The 22,803-nt window shown below is 41.2% G+C and overlaps 2 protein-coding genes across 3 annotated transcripts in view; one reads left to right on the forward strand and one right to left on the reverse strand.

Annotated features, from left to right (window-relative positions):
- Positions 1-2,237: 2,237 nt before the first annotated feature.
- ostm1 (osteoclastogenesis associated transmembrane protein 1) lies at positions 2,238-7,967 on the forward strand. The gene is made up of 6 exons (XM_080513711.1): positions 2,238-2,627; positions 3,648-3,762; positions 3,915-4,012; positions 4,093-4,203; positions 5,237-5,402; positions 6,964-7,967. The coding sequence occupies exons 1-6, from the start codon at positions 2,286-2,288 to the stop codon at positions 7,017-7,019; spliced, it is 888 nt and encodes a 295-aa protein (XP_080369837.1). The 5' UTR covers positions 2,238-2,285; the 3' UTR covers positions 7,020-7,967.
- A 9,031-nt stretch (positions 7,968-16,998) lies between these two features.
- otofa (otoferlin a) overlaps positions 16,999-22,803 on the reverse strand; it is a gene marked incomplete at both ends in the record, with an annotated part of 77,667 nt that continues 71,862 nt past the window's right edge. The window contains 4 exons of one of the 2 annotated variants that reach the window (XM_080513689.1): positions 16,999-17,179; positions 20,196-20,296; positions 21,456-21,634; positions 21,965-22,206. In XM_080513689.1, the coding sequence (XP_080369815.1) occupies positions 16,999-17,179; positions 20,196-20,296; positions 21,456-21,634; positions 21,965-22,206 (703 nt within the window). Of the gene's footprint in view, positions 17,180-19,576; positions 19,758-20,195; positions 20,297-21,455; positions 21,635-21,964; positions 22,207-22,803 lie in introns of those variants that run through there. The other variant, XM_080513688.1, reaches the window with a different exon arrangement.

Raw genomic sequence — 22,803 nt, forward strand, 5'->3', positions numbered from 1 at the left:
AGGGCCCTTGAAGGGCTCTCATCATCACATCATCTAATTTATGGACTTAATTAGTGATTTTTGTCCTCTTGGTTTGTCTCTCTATCACATGCTAATGAAGGCATTTTCTGCCATCTGACAATAACGGTCATCTCCCTCACATCGGCAGAATGGTGATGATATTCCGATTTTACCCACTACTTTGCTGATTAGACCCCCAAAACGTAAGGGATGATGGGAGTACTGCAGCTTGAGACTATCCTCGATGCTACACTTTTATTAATAAAAATGAAGGAAGATGCAAAGTTTCATTATAGTCATTGTGAACTGTGCACTGGCCCCCCAAAAAACAGCAACAAAACAAAACAAAAAACAACCTATGGATCATAAAGAATATATGGTGTGATCACGTCTTCTTTCTGAGAGCCACATGATAAAAAGGATAAAGGAATGGGGAACATCTGAACAATTAGGTGATCTCTGGTCAGGAGAAGAAGAGTTAATGAGCTGCCGCTGCCATGTGAAGAGAGAGGAGCCTCAGGGGCCGGAATCCATATTTATCAGTGGAGTTGTGCGCAGAATAGGCCGCTAATGCTGCTCGCACACTCTCCCCCCTTATTTTCATTAGGCTCTGATGACTGCGGAATTGATGCGGCCTGCGAGTTATCAAGAGCCACTAATTTCACATTAACGACCATTGACTGCGGTTGCTTGATTCGAGGGGGTTTGTGACAATTATCACAATCAGGATTGGAGCCCAAATCGTTTACCTTGACTCTGTGATTATTTGCTCCGAGCCATGCGCACATTGCGAAATTGTATGGTGTCAGAATCCCGTAAATAATGAGCAGACCAGGAGGAAGGGCTATCTCCTTCCAACCGACAGGCACACTCACACCTCCCCCTTACTCAAAGTGGAGCCAGTGACCTGCACTTCAGAGTAAATAGCTCCAACGCTTCAACTGTCGTCTCCTGATAAGATAGACTGCTGCACACATGTAGTGCACTAAACGGAATAAAAGTGCTATCACGGTGAAATTATCCATTTTAAAACGTTTGTCTTATGTACAAAATGAATTTGACCTCACAAGTTAAATTAGATACGTAAATCTACCAGACCCTGTTCAAAGGCTGTTCAGTGTACCAGGGGGGGAATTTCATTTATAACCCTTGAATTTCTAGGGTTGGAGAAAAAAAAAATCATTGGCTCAACATGAGTTCATATTCTTGCTTAAATTCTGCTTTAAATGAACCAAGGAAACTCTGACCTTTCTGTCTGTGCGACCGAAGAATGATAAATAAATATAAAAATATGATTAATGCGCAGCTACTCAGGTTGGGTCAGTATACAGTTTACAATGCACCAACAGTTGTAAACCACAATTAACCTTGTTGAACTGTTATGTAGCGTCAGTGCCATTGTTGCAATACATTTGTTTATTTGGATTTCTATATGTTTAATTTGACAAAAGGCAATACCTAATTCTAAATATATTCTTCATTATTACATGCTTTAAATTAGAAATGGAAATGGAAAGCCTTGTCTAAAAACGTTAGCTCCCAATTTAAAAATAATATATTGATGCAATAGATAAATACCAAAATGAGTTTTGTGTGAGGTCTTGTCAGTTATACTTAGCTTCCATTCCCATACTTATATATATATATATATATATAAAATGATTAACAAGCTCAAAACCCAGTGGTGACTCAAAGTTTTAACTATATGACCTTTGAATAAACAAGTATAATTGTAGAAATACTATAAGTGCAAAACGAGGGAATGCTCCCCCAAAAGCGACAGTCGAATTTGAAACCACAATAAAGTAAATTCAGGAAAACATACTGTGTACAGGGAATACAGGCAAAGTGGAAAATATACAGATATATCTAAAAAAGAAAAAAAAACAATTCCAACTTCATTAGATTTTGCATTGATTGCATGTACAATATATGTATTTACCGCCATGTGTTTTTCTGATCTATGTTTTAATTTATATATCATGAGTGTAGAAATAATTGACACAACAGTTAACAGGTAACATAAACGACTAGTCATATAACCCTAACAAAATGGAGAATGAAACATGCTTATAGAAGAAGAAGATATAACTGGGTCATTGTAATTGAAATAAATCAAAATTACGTTTCTGTGCAGTAAATAAAACTTCTTCAGGCGTTAAATCTCGTCGAGGCTGTTCCGGGTGAAGTCTCGCGAGATTTGCGCTCGCTGTAACCTTTCTGACGTCAGGAGAAAACGAGGAAGTCATGTGTTTGGAGTCAGTTGTGGAGCTCCGTGTTCAGCCATGTCGCAGCGGAAAAACTCGTTGTTTTCGGCACTTCTGCTTATAAATATTTACACTCTGGCGTGTGGAGAACTCGCCTCAGCTTCGTCGGTGAGTCCCGCGGCCGCTGCCGTGTTTAAACCCGCCGCGGACTCCGCGTTCCCCCTCAGCCTGCTGTCTTCGTCCCCGGAGGACCCGGCCAGTAACGACTACTGCACCGACCTGCTGCACATCTTCGGCCAGCGGTACATCGCCTACGTGAACTGCCTGGTGCCCGCGGCTCGACCCGTCAAAGTGTGCCAGAACTGCTTCTCCAGCTATGGCAGCTTCCTGGAGATCTACAGAAACATCTCATCGGATGAGGTCGGTCCCAGTCTTGCGCGGTGTTTACAAAGAGGACGTCATTATTCAGCCGTCACGTCTGTCACGAGGATTAACGTGACTGTCGGGACAGACAAACTGCAGGAAACACAACGTTTATCTTTCGATTGGACTTCATCTCACACAGTTGTCTACACACTATTATTGTCTCACCAGGGTATAGTCAATCTTTCTTTAATTTCTAAAAGCACTGAGTTGCCTTGTGTCTCAAGGGTGCTTTTTTAAGGAATTTACCTTGCTTCTACACACAAACATTTAAACATTTATCAAGCTGCTATCATTTTAAAATGGGTAGTTTGTAAGAAGCAGAGGGGCAAAATTAGAAGTTAACACAGTCCTGATTATTAACATTTATAATTCTAATTACCGGTTGGATGATATGCTCAAAGCCAGATATCTCAGCCATCCGTCTGAAGAAACCAGAGAACCCAGGGGGAACACTGTAAATTTTTAATTGTTAATTTAATTGTACTCCTTTCTTCTGTCCAGGGAAGTAATGACAGCTTGCTAAAAAAAACAAAACCTCTTGCACAAGAAAGGAGATTACTTATAAGGAAACAGAAGTTTTAATGGATGTATATCCATGACTGTTGCAGTACAACCATCCAATCACACACACTTAAAGAGTGGATTTAGTGTGTAAAAACATTCATGACATGAGTTTCTCAGAACTGTCAAAAAGACAGAGTAATATTAAATAACTTATTGGAAAAAAGGAGTACAAGCATTCCCTCATTGCACATTTTCCAGTACTAAAATCTAAATACATTGTTCAAAGTTGACTTATTGCTCCATAACTCAGGGTTTGTTAGTTGACTTTAAGACCTACACACTGTGTCATGGAATAGAATCTAAATTATTAACTAGTTCCTCAGAGGAAGAGTGTGATAGATGTCCTGCCGTTTGGAAACCGAAGTAAGCGGACACTTTAAGAGGAAGGTGTTTGGCGAGGGTGATTTCTCACAATCTCATGATGGATCGCTCCAATGCCCGTGTCCTCAGGTGGGTCCCGGTAATGAGAGCTGCAGGGACCGCCTTCTGCGCAGCGATCGGCTGATGTTGGTGTACCTGCTGTACAACAACCTCAAAGACATGTGGAGCCGCTCTAACTGTAAACGTAAGTCTTATTCAGGAAACGCATAGAAACACAAGCTTCTTTATAAAAAAAACAACAAAAAATGTTATACAGCCTCGGAGTACCACAGCAGTTTATACATTAATTTTGCCAACCTCTCTGATGATTGTTTTCTTGTTTGTTTTGTTGGGCAGAGTGCATCACCAACCATTTTAACAGCCTGACCAATGACACTCTCTACTTCATGACAATTCACAATGAAACCATCACCTGCTTCAATAAGTATGAACAGGTACGTTCACGAAATTGTGTTGACGACGTTGGCAGCTTTGTCTTTTTCCAGATTAACAATACCGACTGTCTTCCACACAGGGGAACCATACAGAGCTCTGCAAAAACTGCAAGAGCCTCTACAAGGACCTGAATGAGCTTTACGGTGGAATGGAGAAGAATCAGACGATGTGCATTGACATCGAGGATGCGGTGCGTACGCCCTGTCGGTCCGCAGCAGAGAGTTGCAAAGCTTTAGGATGAGAGCAGAGGGAAGGACACGGAACGGAGTCTTGTATGTTCTGAAATGAGAGCTGGTCAGAAATGTCCTCTTCCGCTTTTAGCTGCAGACAGACTCGCAAGTTTGGGAAATTTCTGTGTCACATCCTCAAACTGCACCAAGTCGTCTGTTAATCATTCAGGTTGAAGAGTCATTCTGATTTTGGACACGACAGAGAATCAGACCAGCCCTTCGTTTAGCTTTCATGTCTCACAGCAAGAATGCCCTGGTTGGAGTCCAGGCTTTGGGTTTTTTTCAGTTTTTTCCAGGTTTGTGTGGGAGTGACTTCGAGCCTGTAGATAATTTGGAGAATAAAGTACAAACCGGTGAAATAGTTGACGTGACAATGACACTAAATGCCGTTCTAGTCTATTATATTGACAGGTATACATTGTATTGATCATTGTATGATAATTACTGGAGTAAAGAAATACTTTGCTCATGCAAAACAGACCTGAGCTTTTGTAGTATCTAAATATATATATGCGTGTCGAAACTATTTGAAAACTCCACTCTTAAATGAAGTTTTTTCTAATAATTATGAAGCTGGAGGCTGTGCACATGTTCGTGTTCCTGCAGTTCATAAAGTTGATCACATTTACAGAAGTTTTCATATCAAAACACATTTTCTGCAGGATCCCACTACCGTGTCGTTTGTAGGAGAACTTCATCCCACCTGAAGACTCAAGTTAGAAAATATATCAGTTTGGTCTTTTTCACAAGTTTTACTTCATCACCGACTTTTAAAATGTCAGTACAAAAAAATTGTCAATCAACTTCATTTAAAGCTATTTTCACGCCCTAGGGTGGTTTAAAAAAAACAAAAACAAATCTGCTACTCGTTGACTGTCAGCTGTTTGTGAGGACATGGCAACATATACCTCTGAGGGTTTAATTAATAAGTGACGCCGTCCTCTAATTTGGCCTGCTGAAGTTTATGTTGAGTTTGCTGCTGCCTTGTTTCAGATGAATATGACCCGCAGACAGTGGAGTAAGAGTTTCAATTGTTCCCTCCCCCGTGAGGAGACGGTGCCTGTCATCGCCGTGTCCAGCTTCATGGTCTTTCTGCCCATCATCTTCTACTTGAGCAGCTTCCTTCACTCGGAACAAAAGAAACGCAAGCTCATACACCGTGAGTAACCGGCTTAATTCGCCCATTGTCACTCGCGGAGAGATTTTTTGACGGGGTTTTGAGGGGCTTGGGGGTTTGGGTTTTTTTTTTGTGGTGGGGCGACTTCACCGACTGTGATATTGGGGTTTGGCTCTGGATCATAGCTGAGGTTTAAAGGGTTGCTTTTCTGTGTGTGGGTGGTTGAATGGCGTTTGCCTTGAAGTATTTGAGGGTGCCGCTAAAGACTTAAGAAGCATTTGCAAAATGCCAAGCGCAGGGTACGACAGCGGCAAGAGGCGTGAGATGCTCAGGGACACACGTTTGTTTTATTATGGCTTTTACCCGTTGTTGTTGTTGTTGTTGTGCTAAAGTTTTTCAAGCACGTCTGCAGGAAAACCTCTGATTAGTTCCAGACTTACTCTGCAACAGACTACAACAGTACTTATCATGTAGATAAAGTCATTAAGTGTTAATGACTTTAGGGTATAAAGACCAATTAGATTGCTTTAAGTAAATGTATAGCTCTAAAAGAGTCGTAACTCAGCATCAAGGATGAGTGGGATCACATGGAGCCACACAAGAATTAGAATAAGCCCGTAACCACGGAAGATCTGTGTTTAGCGCTGGAGAAATCCTTCCTGCAGAGTTCCTTCAGATACAAGTTCTATACTGCTTTGTCTAATCCAAGGTCGACTGGAGCCCAACGAGCTCCTGTCACCACTGAGATGTTTGTCACTCCTGCTTAAAACATAAACTGTCTAACGATGGTGGCTATGTGAACGACACATGCCAAATCCTGTCAACAGTTTGAAGGTACAGGGGTTAAATATATTACAGGATTTGGTAAAAATATCAAAAATAAACATTGTGTAGTGCTGTAATCCTGTTCACAGTGTCGTCTATCGTTTATTTGGGGGGTTTGAGAGATTTTCTGCTGGAGTTGATGGTTATGAATCTATATTTTGAAGGCTTGGAGAACTGCATGAGGGTCTTTATGAAGGTCAGGTTGCTCAAATAGTAAAACATCTTCTTCTCTTCCAGGATTTCTTCACTTTGAATTTAATTTCAGACTAATTTTATTCTTAGCAGACATGCCAAGATAAAGAGAATTTATGTAATAGACTACAATGGAAGCATTTCTCATATAATTACACCTATGATGATATGATTTATTACAGAGAAATTTTAATATTTTAAGTCTTTTGTTTTAGAGTCTTCTTTTAGTTTATAAGGTATAAGAATCAAGTATCTGAAAATATTACATTATATTATTTCATCAATTGGTCCTTATTTTAACTGAAGGCTATAATGATCACAATAGACACTTAAAAAAAACTTTTTAGTTTGTACAACTTTAAATACAACGCACAGAAAAAAAGGAATTTTCAAGGATATAGATTGTTTTTAATGCTTTGGATTCTTGAACAATTGGTCTTAAAATGTAATTTTTGCACTTAACTGTGTTTTTGTCTCACTAAGATCAATGCAGTTGTCTTGGGTATAAGTGATTATCAGTACCTATACGGTAAAGCCGTCTTATTTACCTGTTCAAACGTCACTAATGCTCGTCTTTTCTCTCCAGCCAAGCGAGCGCGGTCGTACACCAGTATGATGAACATTCAGGACAAACTCAGCTGAAGAGGACGCGGCCCACTGATGACTTGTCTCCTCAGACTGTTACAGTCTGCGACTCCTGCCTGAAGTTTGACTGAACTGCGCAGCGCTTTGCGAACCGAACTAAAAGTCACCGCCCCTGAAGGAACTTGACGCTTGCGATCGAAAATTAAATGCACTGAAACCTATTCGGGTCCCTCGAACTTTGTCTTTCACATTCCCAGAAACTGCATTAAATCAAAGTGTAATTTTTTGGGACTCTTTAAAGATTTTACTCGCTGTTTGCCCCCGCCACCAGCACATAAAGATAGTTTTGTTGTATGTGTCGCGTTTTTTTCTGGTGTAAATCTTGGATTTGTGTGAAGAAAGACGCGCTGGAATCACGATGCGTCTAACTTCATGAACTCCTCATCAGAGAGTGGCACTTCTAGCTCAGGAGGACTGTTTTTTAACTCATTAATGGTCTTCCGTGTGTCCAGTACATCCCGCTGTCACTAGAGAGTGCTAGTGGCTTGAACACAATGCGTGTGTGTGTGAGCGTGTGTGTCTGTGTGCACACTCTATTTATGGATTGAGAAATGGGTTTTTGTGTCTCTAATGTATGTCCAGAGGAGAGCTGCAAAAAAGGAAGCACTTGATGTCCATTAGTGGTGACATGTATCTGCTGTAAGAAGAAGGGGACCACATCAGAAGGGGGAGTAGTAGTAAATAAAGACATAACACACATAATGTAAGAGCACTCCAGAGTTGCACACTGTAATGTTACCTGTATTCCAGTCACTGTTTTTCCTGGTTGCATAAAGCTTTTAATGTGCTTTTGTTGTTGTTTCCCACTGATGTTTAACTTAATTTGTTAAAGGTTTCTGACTGCTCAAGAGAGAGAAGTCGGCCTTTTTTGCAGTGATGCGTGCCGAGATGATGAATTGGCTGTGAAGAAATGTAAAACCCCTGAATTATGTTGAATGTATATGACCTAAATAAAAGATTTAATTTGACAAACGTGGTGCAGCTGATTCCATTGTAATGTCACCATTAGCACTTTAGCACTGATGATGTACTAAGAAATGGATGTTTATTTTGAGATGAACAACACACTGAATTATTTATTGTCTGTTTACTCCATTACAGTGAGAAGTAATGTGCTTGTTTCCACCATTTTTCCAGATGGCATTTGTGCTGCTTGTAATGGCAAAGTGCAGTTTTTTTTTTATATTAACCGACCATTCACAAGCTGCAATTGGTACAGACATTTTTTGTAGAGTTTTAGTAGGTTTTGCAAAAATACCCCATGAACTTTATGATTATGTATTACCGAATACATGTGCAAGTATACATATTGAAAGATCGGGCAATATAGAAATGGAACAGACTTCATATTCTTGTACATTTAAGTAATATTTAAGCCTTATAGGTGCAAATGTTTTAGCTGGTACAACTGAAAGGTTGAGAAATGCTATCGTTTTTAGCATGTACAATAATGCATTTGAAACAAATATACAGGTAATCAAATCTTAAGCTTAAATGAACAGATCACCTGTTGCTACTGGAGCTTGTGCAATAATGCATTTGCTTCACAAAATGAAAACAAAAGTAATGCATTGTATTTCACAATATTTCCCTTCTTAAAAAACACCAAAATGATGTGAGCAAATATTTTACCTGGTACAGATGTAAGCATTCATATATCGAATGATGCACCTAATCAAACATCCATCCATTCTTGTACAGCTCAGTGCATTCCTTCATAATTGTTTTTCATTTGAAGGAACCCAACCAACGTTTTTCCATGCAAATTTGAATTATGCGTCAAAACACATTTGCAGCACAATATAAAACTGCATTCCTGTATATTTTTGATGCATTTTGCAACTTTAGAGCTGCAGATCTCAGACATACCCGGCACAGCTTGGAGACTTTGCATCTTTCACACTTCACAATCAAATAATTTCTGTGTGCAGAACGTCTTCCTGATAGTATGGCAGCTATATATAGTTGGTGCTTGTGTGCTGCAGGTCTTTCTGTAAAGGGTCACAGTGGCTGCAGCAGGTACATTATTCCACATAAGCCTGTTGCAGTGTGCTGAAAGCTGCTTCCACACAGGAATGGCCCTTGTTCTGAGGTTACGTATCCTTGTGTTTCTTGCAACGAGGCTTTTTTTTTTTTTTTTTTTCCGTCATTAGCAGCTAATCCAAACGTGGGATAAAGATACTTGGCCGAATAATCGCAGCAACACATCCGTTAAACTCCTTTGGCTTTTTGGTCTTGTGGAGCGCAGCCACTGCTGGCCAGCGGCGGCTCTAAGCGCATTATTGCGGATATGCCGAGTCATATGAGCGGCTAAAAAACACCGGGCGTCACACTGCTGCGCCCTCCGCACGGGGAAGGGTGTCGAGCGGCCGCACATTTGATTCCCCGATAAGCTCCGTTGCTTTTCGGAAGGCACACCGGGTCCTTAAGTGGGGTTAAAAGTCAAGGAAAGTGCGCCCGGCGTTTCGCACCGGAGGCGGCCACGTGACTAGAGAGGGAGGGGGGGGGGCTCTTCCAGTGGATCCAAAAGATCCGAGCTCAGCTGAAGTTTCCTCCGGCAATATATGTTTAATAAAAGATAGACTTTTGTAATCTATATCATTTTTGAGAGGGGCACCAAAATGATTACAAATAAAAAAAATGACGGTAAGTCACTTCAAAATCTAAAGTGCGCACTTGTTTTTTTTATTATTCGCTTAATACTTTTATTTATCCATCTTGCTAAATTAATATATTCTATCTTGCCTCATAACGAAAAAGGTTAGGAATTCAAGCAATGTGAGGTGTCCTCACAGTCCCAAAACAAATGCACACGAGGTTAATTGGGTGTTAATGTAAATCCCTTGTCTGTGTTTTCTCAGTGATGCATTAGTGACCTGTCCGCGGTGTGCTTGCCTTGCCCTTCCTCGTGAGCCGGGACGAGATCCAGATGTGAACAGAAGATCGTCGTCCTTTTAGTTACATTCTCGTCACTAAGCTGCTTCACAGAATCCTAAGCAGTTTCAGTTGTGCAAAACATGAACAGCCATACAGAAATTCCCTTTTGGGGATAAATCTTCTGCATTATGAAAACCTAAAATGAACATGCACGTGTGGGTTTTCTGTGGTTTGCTGCAGCCAACATTGCAGTTATTCATTCCACATTGTTTACTTTCTTGATGCGGTATCTTTAACTGTCAGTACCAGATCCGGCGGAGTAATGACATCTTAATGCTATTCTACAGTATATTCTACTTTAGAGCCAATGGAGGAGACACAGAGGAGGCTCTGTGGATTGTTGCACCGACTGAGGAACACATTTTAAGTGTGCAACTCAAATATTCAGCTGTGCTACTCATCCAACAAATGCATGTTCCTTAGAAATTTAATTTTGAAGGGAAAATAAACATGATAATAAAGTATTCTTTTTTTCACATCACCTCTACCAACATGGTATTTACACCATCGTCTCTATATTAATTTGTCATTTATTTGTTGCAAAAAGGCAGCACAATACTCAAAATGCAGGTAAACCAGTAACTCCGTGCTGTTCTCTATTAATATTAAACCCTACATTAAATATTTATCTGCAATCGACAACTTAACCTCTTCCAGTTTGGCCATAAACGAGACTTAAGGCAAATGTGTTTATTTCCCTTAATCTGCATTTATACATATTCATCTTCAATACAAATATTAAAATAATGAGCATACAACCATAAAGCATTAAATTATTGTATTTTGGTTAAACATCATGCCGCACAATTACCCTTTTTATCTGCATATTGAATTGGATTGGGATCAAAACAGCTTTTCCAAGAACCACGAGGAGCAATAAAGTGCCTTGAAACAATCACCACGGTCTAATGGAAGAAGGCATTTGATGAAATTGTTTCTCTGAGCTCAAGATATTGGCCCCATGTTGGGCAAACAAAGTGACACTGTAGTGTTTGCTTGATAAGAAGATGAATTTGCTTTTGGTGAATTATACTTCACTTTGAGAAGCAAATGTGTCAATGTTGAATCATCTGTGTTAACGTCGTTACTGTTGCTCCAAATACACAACTTTCATTCTTCACCCACTTGTCAAAAAGCACATTTTTCTTTTTCTCCACATCAGTTTATATACAGCAATGACGGCAGCAGCTTATTTGCTTACACGTTGAACTGGCTGCAGAGGGGGGGGGGGGGGGGGGGGGGGGGCAAAAAAATAAAATCCAGTAATTATGGTCTAATGCCATACAAAATTATTGTTCACCTAATCCACTCAGAAAGAGCTTTGATTAAAAAATGACTGCAAGAATAATTCTACGGCAAGTGGAACCGTTTATGCAGAAGAATTTAATATGATTTTGTAAAACAACTCACATCCGGATCTTGACTGCTTGGTCCAGTTCGATTAGAGTGGAAGAAAGTGCTGAGGTGCCAAGAAACATTTCAAGATTTCTTTGTCATAAAGCGCAGTAACGACTTTCGTGAACTTTAGTGTTTACATGCATGGACTTTAAATTGCTCATTTTATTGAATACACGCAGTTTCATATTGCAGCTCTCTGCTTGTATAATGTGAACACTTTTTACTTGACTTCCTCAAAGCTCAGGTGGGGGAGAAAAAAAAACAAAACAAGAATGCTGGAAGAGAGCAGCTGAGGATTGTTGATGTTTGAAGCGAGGACACATACCTAAAAGATATAATTACCTCGAAATAAAGATGACAAGAGGCTGCGAAGCGGCTCCCCAACTGCACAGACCTTGAGATAATGTGACCCATTACAACAGCCATCCACGCAATTTGTGAAGAGTTTCCTCATTAAGAGCCCCTTTGTCTTTCTGCGTTTGTTCCCCTCCACCAATCCTATTTTCAACGTTTAGAATGATACAGATTTTGATTTACAGATAGCAGACTTATGTTGGAGAAGAAAAAAAAACAAAACTGTGTGCCTGTTTGCAAATGCATCCTCGACTGATGAAAAAAACAAAAAAAAACAACATACTTCCTTTTGCACAAGTTACCTTGAGACAAGGCCAGTACATTTCATATTTGAAGAGTAGCGGGATGCTCTTCATGTTGTTAGTGAATTGGGGCCTTCTGTTTTCATTTAATAAATCTTTTTTTTTTTTAAATGACTGTTTTGCTGTTCTTTGACAAGGTCATGGCCTCCTCTAGACTAAATGCCTTTGTATTTCCTGTCTCCTCCTGCAAATCATCCTCCGCTCTCCTGTGCTCGCCGCAGTCCGCCCGGCGTTCCAGAGCGGCGAATGTCCCCTTCGTTATGGCGATATTAAGAAACTTTTAGTTGGGACTTAAAGGGTTATGCAACCCTCCACCACAAAGACCTCTCCAAGCTGTCAGTTAGTTAACTGGCTGAAGGTCAGGCTTAGATTATGCACCTCTCAACCCCTGAGCAATGAATATGATGCTTTGTTGAACAAGGGGTAAACATATGCCCCTGGGGGTAGGAATTAGCGGGCACACACACGAGTGCAGCCTCTCTCACAGACCATATCAGGGTGAATGGGGCTTATTATACACCTGTGAATGGGGTCAAAGTCTGTCAATCCCGAGCTTAAGGTATTATGATAGATTATAGAATCATTCTCTAATGGCAGTCATTCAGTGTGTAATCTCAGCAGCTTGAAGGGGAAAAGCACTAAGCGTTCCAGCCAAGGTCCTGTAGAAAATAAGGCCTTCACCTCATCCTTCCCTTGTTTACCCCCCACCCCCCCTTACCCCCCTATCCTAAAGGCCTTAAGACAAGTCAGCTGTTGGTGACATCACAGATGCTGGATCATATGTCAGAAACCTTTGCTGGCTGACTTGCATCCCTTGTGCCTCGACAGTAACCGAGGCCACTTGAGGCTAAAAGAGCGACGAGGTGCCCCGGAGGGTTGGGGGCTGCCAGGAAGGGTGTGTGTGTGTGTGGTGGTGGTGGGGGGGCGCCCTTCAGGGCAAGAACATCTGACCCATGTGTGGGTTTGTTTGTATGGGCAACCAGACAGTGCGCATCTTGCCATCAGCTTGAGGAGACGTTTATCATTCATGTGGAGTGTCTCTGGATTCCTGTTTGTGATCAGCACACATGGCAGCGAGAGGACCGTGACTGCTAGATCTGCACGTGCTGCAAAACAACTGTTTCCATTATAGTTTTCGACGTGGTTGGTTTGTGCAATTTCTGATCACAAGATAGCAGCGTCACCTAGAGTCAGATTGTTAAAACTACAACTCACTGCACAGTTCACAGACGTGCCAGGATATTGTTTACTTTGTTTTTGTTTGGCATCAAAGTTACCAAACTAAATATTTAAATACACACGATGATATCTATACATTGGAAAACTGAAATAATATTTGAATATATAGGCAGTGGTTTGTGTTCTCTGCTCACAGCAGGATTGGAGCTGGTTCGAGTTTGATCTCAGATCTCCACGTTTACATATTTTCAACTTTGCCCTTGTGTTTCAACAACACTGGATTAATTAGCTTTCTGTGATTCTGACATGAATAAAACCCAGTGGATGAATGAAATATATGCTTACATATTCAGATATTTTGACTCATTATGTTTTAATATGATCAATCATGATAAGTATGTGTTTTATATAATGTATACCAGATATAATCAGTTTCAATGTTGTCTTGCATATCAGCTATGTGCTTTTTTACAGTTAAGTTTCAGAAAATATCCAAAACTAGATCAATTACTCCAAAGCCAAAATACAATGATTTCCAGACTCTTAAGAAATTGTACTATTAAAAAAGCTTTAATTATTCCCCCACTTGTCCTGTGCCCCAGAATCTTTAGACATCTGTTTGCCACTAGATGGCAGTGCTACTCAGTGTCAGTTTATCTCTGCATGCTTCACAGTTCGCAGCATGAAGAAATAAGTCCGTTTACTGCTGCTACTAAAGCAAAATCGTCTAACCTAAAATGAAGGCGTTCACCTCCACTGTTAAGAACAATCATATTGTTTCTCCACAAAAGACTTAGTGAAAAGAAAACCTGAAAGTTTGGACAGAGGGTTTACAATTCTTCAAATCCAAAATAAAATCACCACATTAATGCTGGAAAAAGTCAGACTGATTCATACAGCAGTGGCAGCTCTGCAATATTACAATTCGTCAGTAATGTGCTTGTTATTAAAACCGGTCCAGGTGTAGGAAACAAAACAAAACAAAAAACGAAAACAAAAATATATATACATACAAAGGTTCCCAAGTAACTACATATTTCTTTTGCCAGTAATGCGAATCTCGAAAAATAGAAAAGATCACAGAAAAGCAAAGTATTTTGAACGGCCTCTACATTATCAAAGAAAAACTATGATGGAGGAGGGAGAACAGCAGGAGGAGGTGCAGGAGGAGGAGAAGGGGCCTAATGGATGCGTTCCCAAATACAGACACACTAAGGGACTTTCTGATTAGTTTGGGATCTCCATCAGCTGTTCCATGTGAGGGCTGCCGAAGTGGTGGATCCAAGCAGTAAGCTGATGATGAGCCAGGCCCTGGAGGCTGTGCAAATAATCATTACACATGGAGATCACGTTTTCCGAGACGCTAAAGAGGAATCAACTTCAAAGCAACTATCAGAAAACACTTCCAAACATCTTTTTGTTAATTTGACGCTTTAGTTTGAGATCCCCATCTTCTCTGTTGCTCCTCCAATTACTTCAGGTTGACCTGTAACTTATATTGGTTTCCCCTTTAATTTCTTTTATATTTGCTTGTGAAAAAACCTCTTCAATAATGCATTTTTTTTTTTTTTTTTTTTTACAACCTTACAAGAGCTCAGTACACTGCTTCAGTGAAACATCTAATACAAAACAGTGTACGGTGGTGCGTCTACCCAGCTATGTTGAAGAGCTTGTGGCTGAGCTCTGAGGGCAGAGAGAAGAGGAGCAGAGCCAGGAAGAGCAGAGCCGCGGCGGCGGCCAGCAGGACGGCACAGTGCAGCTTGTAGTGCCTCCAGGCCAGGATACACGCCGTCCTCATCGGGTTCAGCAGCCACGACATGCTGGTGTTGGGACGACTGCACAGAGGGACGCACGAGTCAAACAGTTTCACTTCAGACTACTTTACAGACAAGTGTGAAATCCTTTTTTCTCTCTGTGCATGAGAGGTCTCACCTTTGCTTGCTCAGTGACGAGAAAGCAGGTCCTTCAGATGTGTAACATCATAGATGAGTTTAAAGCCTAGATCAGTTTATCTTTAAGTTGTGCTTGAGTCTCTGGTAACTCCTGACAAAGAAAGCTGTCCTGTAGTTGTCATATGCATCTGTGCATATTCCATATGCCGAGGTCCTGAACAGCTACAGTGGTTTTTAGACGTTTTAAGCCTGTCGCAGTAAAAATTGGTGATATGTGCATTTCATTGTTAACCAAAACAGTTCATCTACCCATCTTCTATACTGCTTCCTCCACTATGTAAGGGTAAGGGACGAAGGAAGTCGATCCCAGATGACTATAGCTGAATGCAGAATAAACACAGAGAGAGACAATTCTTGTACACACAGTCACATCTCTGGGCAATTTAGAGTCACTAATTCACCTCACAGGACCTTTAGAAAGCCCCCCCCCCACACACACACACAGCTAGAACATGCAGTCTCCTCGAATCAGGGCTTTATCCCAAAGAGAAATCCAGAGGCCAAATCAAACAGCTGAAACTCGCTTTATGTTTCCACTCAACATCAAATTGCATAGCAGCTCACAGTTTGGAGGATGTAGTTCAGGAAATTCAGTTTATTTCAAATTGCCAAAACAAACAGAAATATTGCACACATTGAAACACGTACATAAATACACAGGTTAATTGTAAAAACAGGCAAGTTGAGTGCAAACAACAACTGTCACCAGTGAAACACAGGTTCACAAAGAACAAAGTCCAACGCTTATGATTTTTAACCACAGGCAAGTTTTAAACACGGTAATGGACACCACACGCAATGCCAGCTGATATGGAGAGAGGGCCAGATTACCAGGAGCAACAGAGGACGCTCCAGTTGTGTTTATTCAAGTGCACTTAAAAAACAAACCCATAGAACTATCTTTAAGCATTTGATGAACAGTCTGAAATGTCTGAATAAAGATGCAATCTGAGATCCTCTGTGCCACGACCGCCGTTGGTGAAGTCCTGTCACTCGTCTCCTAAACTCTGACAGGACGCGTGAGAGGCTAATGTAATTTTGCTGGCCAGCTTGGACTGTAGCGACTTTGCACCATGTCTTGTTCAGGTGTAGATTTCGTATTTGTGTTTGTAATCTTATCAAACATTGAATAAATTAGAAACTATCAAAAATGTGTGTATATCATACACTGTGCAATTTCATCCCGTTAGGCCTCTTTGGACCCTCTTGCGGGCCGGGCTGCATGTTTGACTTCCCTGATCTAGCAAGTAAGATAATTACGACGCTAAATGGTGTCAAGGAATAAATAGTTACCAAAAAATAAATAAATAATCATTTTATTTTGTTTAATTTGATCTGAATCAGACACCAAAGGTAATGGGAGCGCATCACTTGAAATGAACATCCATGCTATCATCTGACCGTGAACCCATCAAAACTCAATAAATAATAAATAATAAATACAGGTGAAGCTGTTCGAACAGATAAAGAAACATTCACTGTCACGTAAAAAGAAGAAGATGAAGGGTTACTGTGTGGCCAATGATCGCCGTTTAGTCAGTTCAAGGATGCAGATTTGTTGCAGATTAGTTAGTTAAGCATTTCTTCGTTGTTTGGGGGGGAAAACAGTCATTTCAGATGGTGTCTGAACGTCGTCTCATTGTTAGAGTGGAAGGTGGCGGGCTGATTATGAAGATCAGAATGGATTATAGAGGAGAAAACATTACAATTATACATTTGTCTGCCTCTCTTTGGGTGAACCCTCTTCAATCCGCCCAATTAACTCATGAATCCATCCTTCTACACCTATCTGGCCTGCCACCCTCTTCCTCTTCCTCTTCCTCCTCCTCCGTCCTCCCTCCTCCCAGCGGTGACTCAGGCTCCCAGGAGCTTCTTGACCAGGTAGCCCGGCATGCTGTAGAGGAAGAGGCCCACCATGATGAGCAGCAGCAGGGCCAGCACGATCTTGATGATCAGCCACTTGTAGCGGTTGCACACCAGGTAGCGGATGGCTTTCAGCGGGCTCAGGAACCACAGGAAGGTGGTGTCTGGGCGACTGGATGGAAGAGATGGAGGGTTGGAGTGAAGAAATGGGGAGAAAGGGCATGCGTGACGATGGAGGGATGCGTCAAAGAGGTTGGAGAAAGATGTGGGATGAAACACGGAGGGGTAAAAGAGAAAAGGAAAGCGCATTAGTGATTAGTCAGCCACGTTTTTTTTCTATGTTAGCGTATTTCACACTACAGCATGCTCACAATCCACTCATTAGTACTACGTGTTACTTCTTGGAAAAAAAAACACACCGCAGGGTGAAAGATTACCAATATGAAGGATGGATATGTTGATAAAAAGAAAGAGATGGATGATTAACCAACAGCTCCAAAAATGACTGTTTCTGCAGAGTTGATTCTTGTACTTTTACTCTGAGACACCTGGGTTGTTCAAGTTTTGGTTTATGTAGTTTATCTGGTCATGTTGTCGTATCTTAGGTCCCTGAAAGTGGTTAATAGGGCTGTGCAATACATTGTAAATGTACCCTTGTCATGACATCAACGTCAGCAATATACATAATTTGAAAGACAAACCAACCTGCAACAAACTATCGTTCAATGCACTGCGTAATCGTGCTTCGCAGGGAGAATGAGATATCTGCCCACTAAGTAGATTTGAGTGCCTGAGGTGACAAAATGTGTAAAGAAAACCAAAAGATCTTGTGCAGACTCGGGGAGTTCACACACCGTGTGATTTTGTCTCCTGCAACGAGCCACAGCTTCTAACAGTCAGTAGGATCTTTGAAACCGTGTAACAATCAATGTGACAGCAGCGTTGCAGCAAAACAATAGCGAGTAGATCTCCATGGTGGTATAACGACCACATTCACACGCTCCCTCTCCTTCAGTATTGAGCCTGTCTAATGTAAGTAACTGCTACGAGAGAAACTGCTCAATCGATTGCTAGATGAGTGTATTTCTTGTTTGAAAGAAATGGTGGTATGCGTGAACGATGTACTGGATAATGAAGTACCTTGTTGTAGTTTTCACCTCTGGTTCACTGTGCAGTCAAACTGTCATATTCAAGCTCATGAAATCCACGTAGCAGCTTTTAAATCTGAACAACTGCTGAAACTGTAGTCAGTAAGAACCTTTAGTTTTATGTCTTGTCTTTTTCATGTCTTTTCAGTTCATTCTCTATGTCTTTTCTGTTCACACTGTCTTCTCTCATTATACCCTGACTATACCAGCTGTGGCTTGTTTTCCCTCTCCTGTTTTGTGTGTATACAGGCCTCACCCCGTCTTTGTTCGTCAGTTTGTCCTCGTACCTGAGCCCTGCCACCTTCTATACCAGGTTTCAGTTCATTGTTTTATTAATTTGGGCTATGGTTTTCCTTCACGCTTTTCAGAAATCGTCCTCTTTAATAAAGTCCACGTTTAGTTTTTGATCAGCGCCTGCAGCTCGGATCCTTTCTCATGGTTCACTTGCTATAGCATGAAGCTGAGAATGACCCATGGAAATCTTCCTCAATAAGTAGCCATGTTCACCGGCAAGATTTAAAACCTACACAAAAAAGGTAATCATTGAAAATAAAAATTAATAGTAGTCAAATATTATATTAATATATCAACACTTTTGAGATGAGAGGTAGTGATATAGTTGAGGATTTTTATTTTATTTTTTATCTTGGATTGCTTCAAAGTGTCTGAGCTTTTGTGCAAGTCTAACATCACCACACCACATTTTAAGCAAGATGTTAAAAAAAAAAAGTGGCAAGGGACACATGATCGATGCAAGAAACAACGCTGCTCTTAAACATATTATAGTATAAAAGTTGAAAGGCCGGAGGTGAACAAATTCATCTTAAATACTGGCTTTAATGTATCTTCAATTCCTCCAGGTAAAGTTTGCTGTGGATCATTGTGCACGTGTCACAAGTACTAAACATCACAGGGCAAAGCATTATGGAATTGATCCACTGACTGAATTGGATGATATTCCTGGTGCATATTTACCTGTGCATGTGTAAACAAGACAACTTGATCTCAGAGTTAGAAAGAATTGAATCAGACTGACAAAACACTTGGCTGGTTAACGCAGTAGAATATTTTTGATTGTCACATGACCGTACTTATAGGTGTACATGTAGATATCAACATAAATAACACAAAGACAGCATTTGTTGTTGCCTGCATCTTTTCACACCACACTCAGTCACATATGAGATGAACAATGATCCTTGATGACGAAACACTGGCTGCCACAAATGGTCGAGACAAAATAGAGTAAAGATACGATGGCAGATATTCAAGTTTTAAAATGCTACAGGGCAGAAAGTGGAAGCAAAAAGAGCAAACTAGGAAACTGAAGAGCAACAGTTAGGACGGGAGGATCCAGGAAGCAAAAGAGGGCAAAAAGAGAAGCAGAAAACAGTCAGGAGGGGGCGGAGGCTACCAGCGCGTCAGGCCCCCAGCATCTTCTTGACCAGGTAGCCGGGGACTGAGTAGAGGAAGAGGCCCAGCATGAGCAGCAGCAGTATCATCCCGAGAACCTTGAGGATCAGCCAGCGGTAGTTGTGCCAGATGAAGTAACGAATGGACTTCAGAGGGCTCAGAAACCACATTAGACTGGTGTCCGGGCGACTTTGTGGAAGAAGGGAGAGAAGGGGGGGGGGGGGGGGAGGAGGGATGGAGATGAAGCAAGTAGAGGGAGGAAGGGCAAAGGAGAAGAGGGAGGGTCACATGCACAAAAAGGTAGAAGGGACGAAGAGAAAGGAGAGACAGGGAGACAGTTGAAGAAATGGTGGGAGGAAAAACGAGTGTGTAACAGTGGCTTTTTGACAATGTAAAAAGCAGTGTCGGGGACTTTCTCTTCATGTTGATTTAATCTGGTGGTGATTTATAACTCTTGTTCTAACGCACTGCTTTTTGCATCGGAGGAATGATTTAATTGAAGAGAAAGTACAAGCGACAATTTTGTGTCTTTTCCATGTCCACGCGTTCATAATGTCAAACTGTGAAACCAGTGAGCGAGTGCATGTGTGTGCAATAGTTCCATCTTGTATTATCAGTGAATCTTACTTTGGTTTCTCCAGTGGGTCGGGCTCGTTCCGTCCAAGCCCTACAGGACTTTTCTCTGCTTCCTCTGCTGTCACCAGGTGGAGCTCAGCTTCAACTTTACCCTGTAACCACAGCGAAAACATCAAAAGTAATCTTATAGAAAAAAGAAAAAAACCAAAGAAATTTGGCAGGCTTTAGGAATTCTTTATTGTCGGTACTTCAATGTCCTTATCCGGTCTGCAGATGAGACTTTCAGTCACAATAGAAACAACAGGGATGACACAGGTGAAAGTCCTGTGGAATATCCTTCATCTCCTTTACTTTGTGCTTTGGCCACAGAGCCTTTACCATCAACATTCACTGGTATTTCTCAATTGGGAACTGAATTCAAGCTATTCCTTTACGCGGATGATTTAGTCCTTAATGTCTTAGATTCCAATTTGTCAATTTGTCCAATTTTCTTTTCCAGAAAATTGCCTCGTTTCCAGGTTATAAAGTTAATGTTTCCACAAGTGAATGCTATTTCATTAATGCTTCGGTATTGAATTAAATCAATCCAGTATCCCCGTCATGCTGAGCCCCTCTGGCTATGGTCATCTAGGAATCAATGTTGAAAGAGCACTAACCTCTCTTTGCTTGAAATCATTCCCCTTTCATTTGCAGGAGGCTGTTTAAATTAAACGTTTTGCTTAAATGGCCGTTTCTGTTTCAATGTCCTATATCATTCCTACCAAAGCATTTCTAAGGCATCGAGAATATACTGTATAAGGCTGTCCTCCAGAAAAGTAAATTTGATGCTGGACAGTCTTTCTCAAATTTTCAATTCCACTCCTGGGCACACATACATATACAATATTATTCTGGTTGAAATCTTTCATCTCTTCTGACACCTTACAAAAGTAATTTTGGTCATCTGAGAAATGAAACAACAGCTCTTGTCTTTCGCGATAGCTCACCAACTACTAAAGTTAAAACTACCTTGGAGGGCGAGTTGGAGCTTACTCTACATGACAGTTGGTGGGAAGTCGCCCTGAACAAAATTCATCCTTGCTCAACCCGTTCTCATTTTACACCTATTCAGTTCATGGTGGTGTACAAAATTCACTTCACTTTTCTTAGAACCACCAGTCACAAATCCACTATAATATACTGATAGCGGTGATAAATGTCAGACTCCTCAACCCAAATGTTCTACTCATGTCCAACGATCTTTTGGAGTACTTCAACATTATTTCCAAAGTGCTTCCAGTCACTGTACATGCTTCTCCCCATCCGTCTTACCGTCAGCTCCATCTCGTCGTTCTCGTCCCGGGCGACAAACGGCCACCATCCTTTGACCCGCTTCTGTTTGAAGATGGAAATGGTGGGCAACTCCTGCTCGTTGCGGATCATGTCGATGGAACACTGCTTGGCTGTCTTGGCACCGCGAGGGAAGCGGTTCAGGTCCAGCTCGATCGCACCTGGGAACGGTGGCAGTGAACGCAGTCAGATCACAGTGACGACTGATCAGATCATCCAACCACGGACGGCTGAGCCGAAGACAAGCAGCTCAGATCAAAGATTAGGCGAGATTATGCACACTTCACAAGAGCCAGTTATTGATTTGGCTGAGTTAACAACAAACCCTACTTTGTCCTTGATTTCACTTTTGCAGTTTCTTTTTTGTCATTGTGAGAAAAAAAATTTGCTTTGGCTGCGACACGACAGCAGGCTGTGGTCCATCTTATTCAAACATGCTGACATGGATTTCATGTGCGCTGGGATCAATATTTCCCTCTTAACTTTCTTACCCAAGAAGTCATCAGCAGAAAAGTGGTCAGCGTCCCAGACCTGCAGAGTGAGACGAGGAGGGATCTTGTACTCGGTCTCGTCCCAGGAGAACATGGACTCTTTCTTAGAGATGACGATCTTCTCCTCGGCCATGAGGTAATCAAAGGGGAAAACGAAGCGCCAGTTAAAGTTGCCCTCGCCAGTCAGGGAATGGTAGTGCACATCTGTGTCCTGCTTGTCCTCCTGATGTCCTTTCAGCCATCTGTGGAAGCCGCCAAAGAAATCAGTTATAAAGCTGAGAGTCTTGGCAGTGATGAGTAGATTAGCTTTTGGGTTTGGGGGGGGGGGGGGGGGGGGGGGTTGTTAGTCATGCACCTCTAAGGTCCAACATGTAGGAAATTGTCAGAAAAAAATTGGCGATTGTCAGTCAATCAATAAAAATTTGAGTTGTTTAAACAGGAGCAAAGGACAAGTAAAATACACCAGTCTGCTAACAAGAGAGATGATGCTTTTTGGTCACAATCAAAAAACAGAATGTGGCTCCCCAATAGCAAATCAGATTCATATAGATGAGTGCATGACGTGTCAAACCTGTTGTTGAGTGATAAAAATCTGATTTGATGTTGGAGTTTCACACCACTTACAAAGCCATGCATACAAAAAAAAACTTGCAAAAGTGCCATTTTATTTTCATGACTATTTCATCTAAAAATGTTATTATGGAGTACTTGGTTGTAGTTTTCAATGACTCCAGTTTTTGCAGGCAGGCTGTAACTTGTATCCACTAACAATAGAGTGAGACTGGCTTTACGAGTCAGGAGGGAATGTGCACTCTCACTGCTCAAAATAACCAATAACA

This window comes from Blennius ocellaris (genome assembly GCF_963422515.1).
Source record: "Blennius ocellaris genome assembly, chromosome: 18".
NCBI lineage: Eukaryota > Metazoa > Chordata > Actinopteri > Blenniiformes > Blenniidae > Blennius > Blennius ocellaris.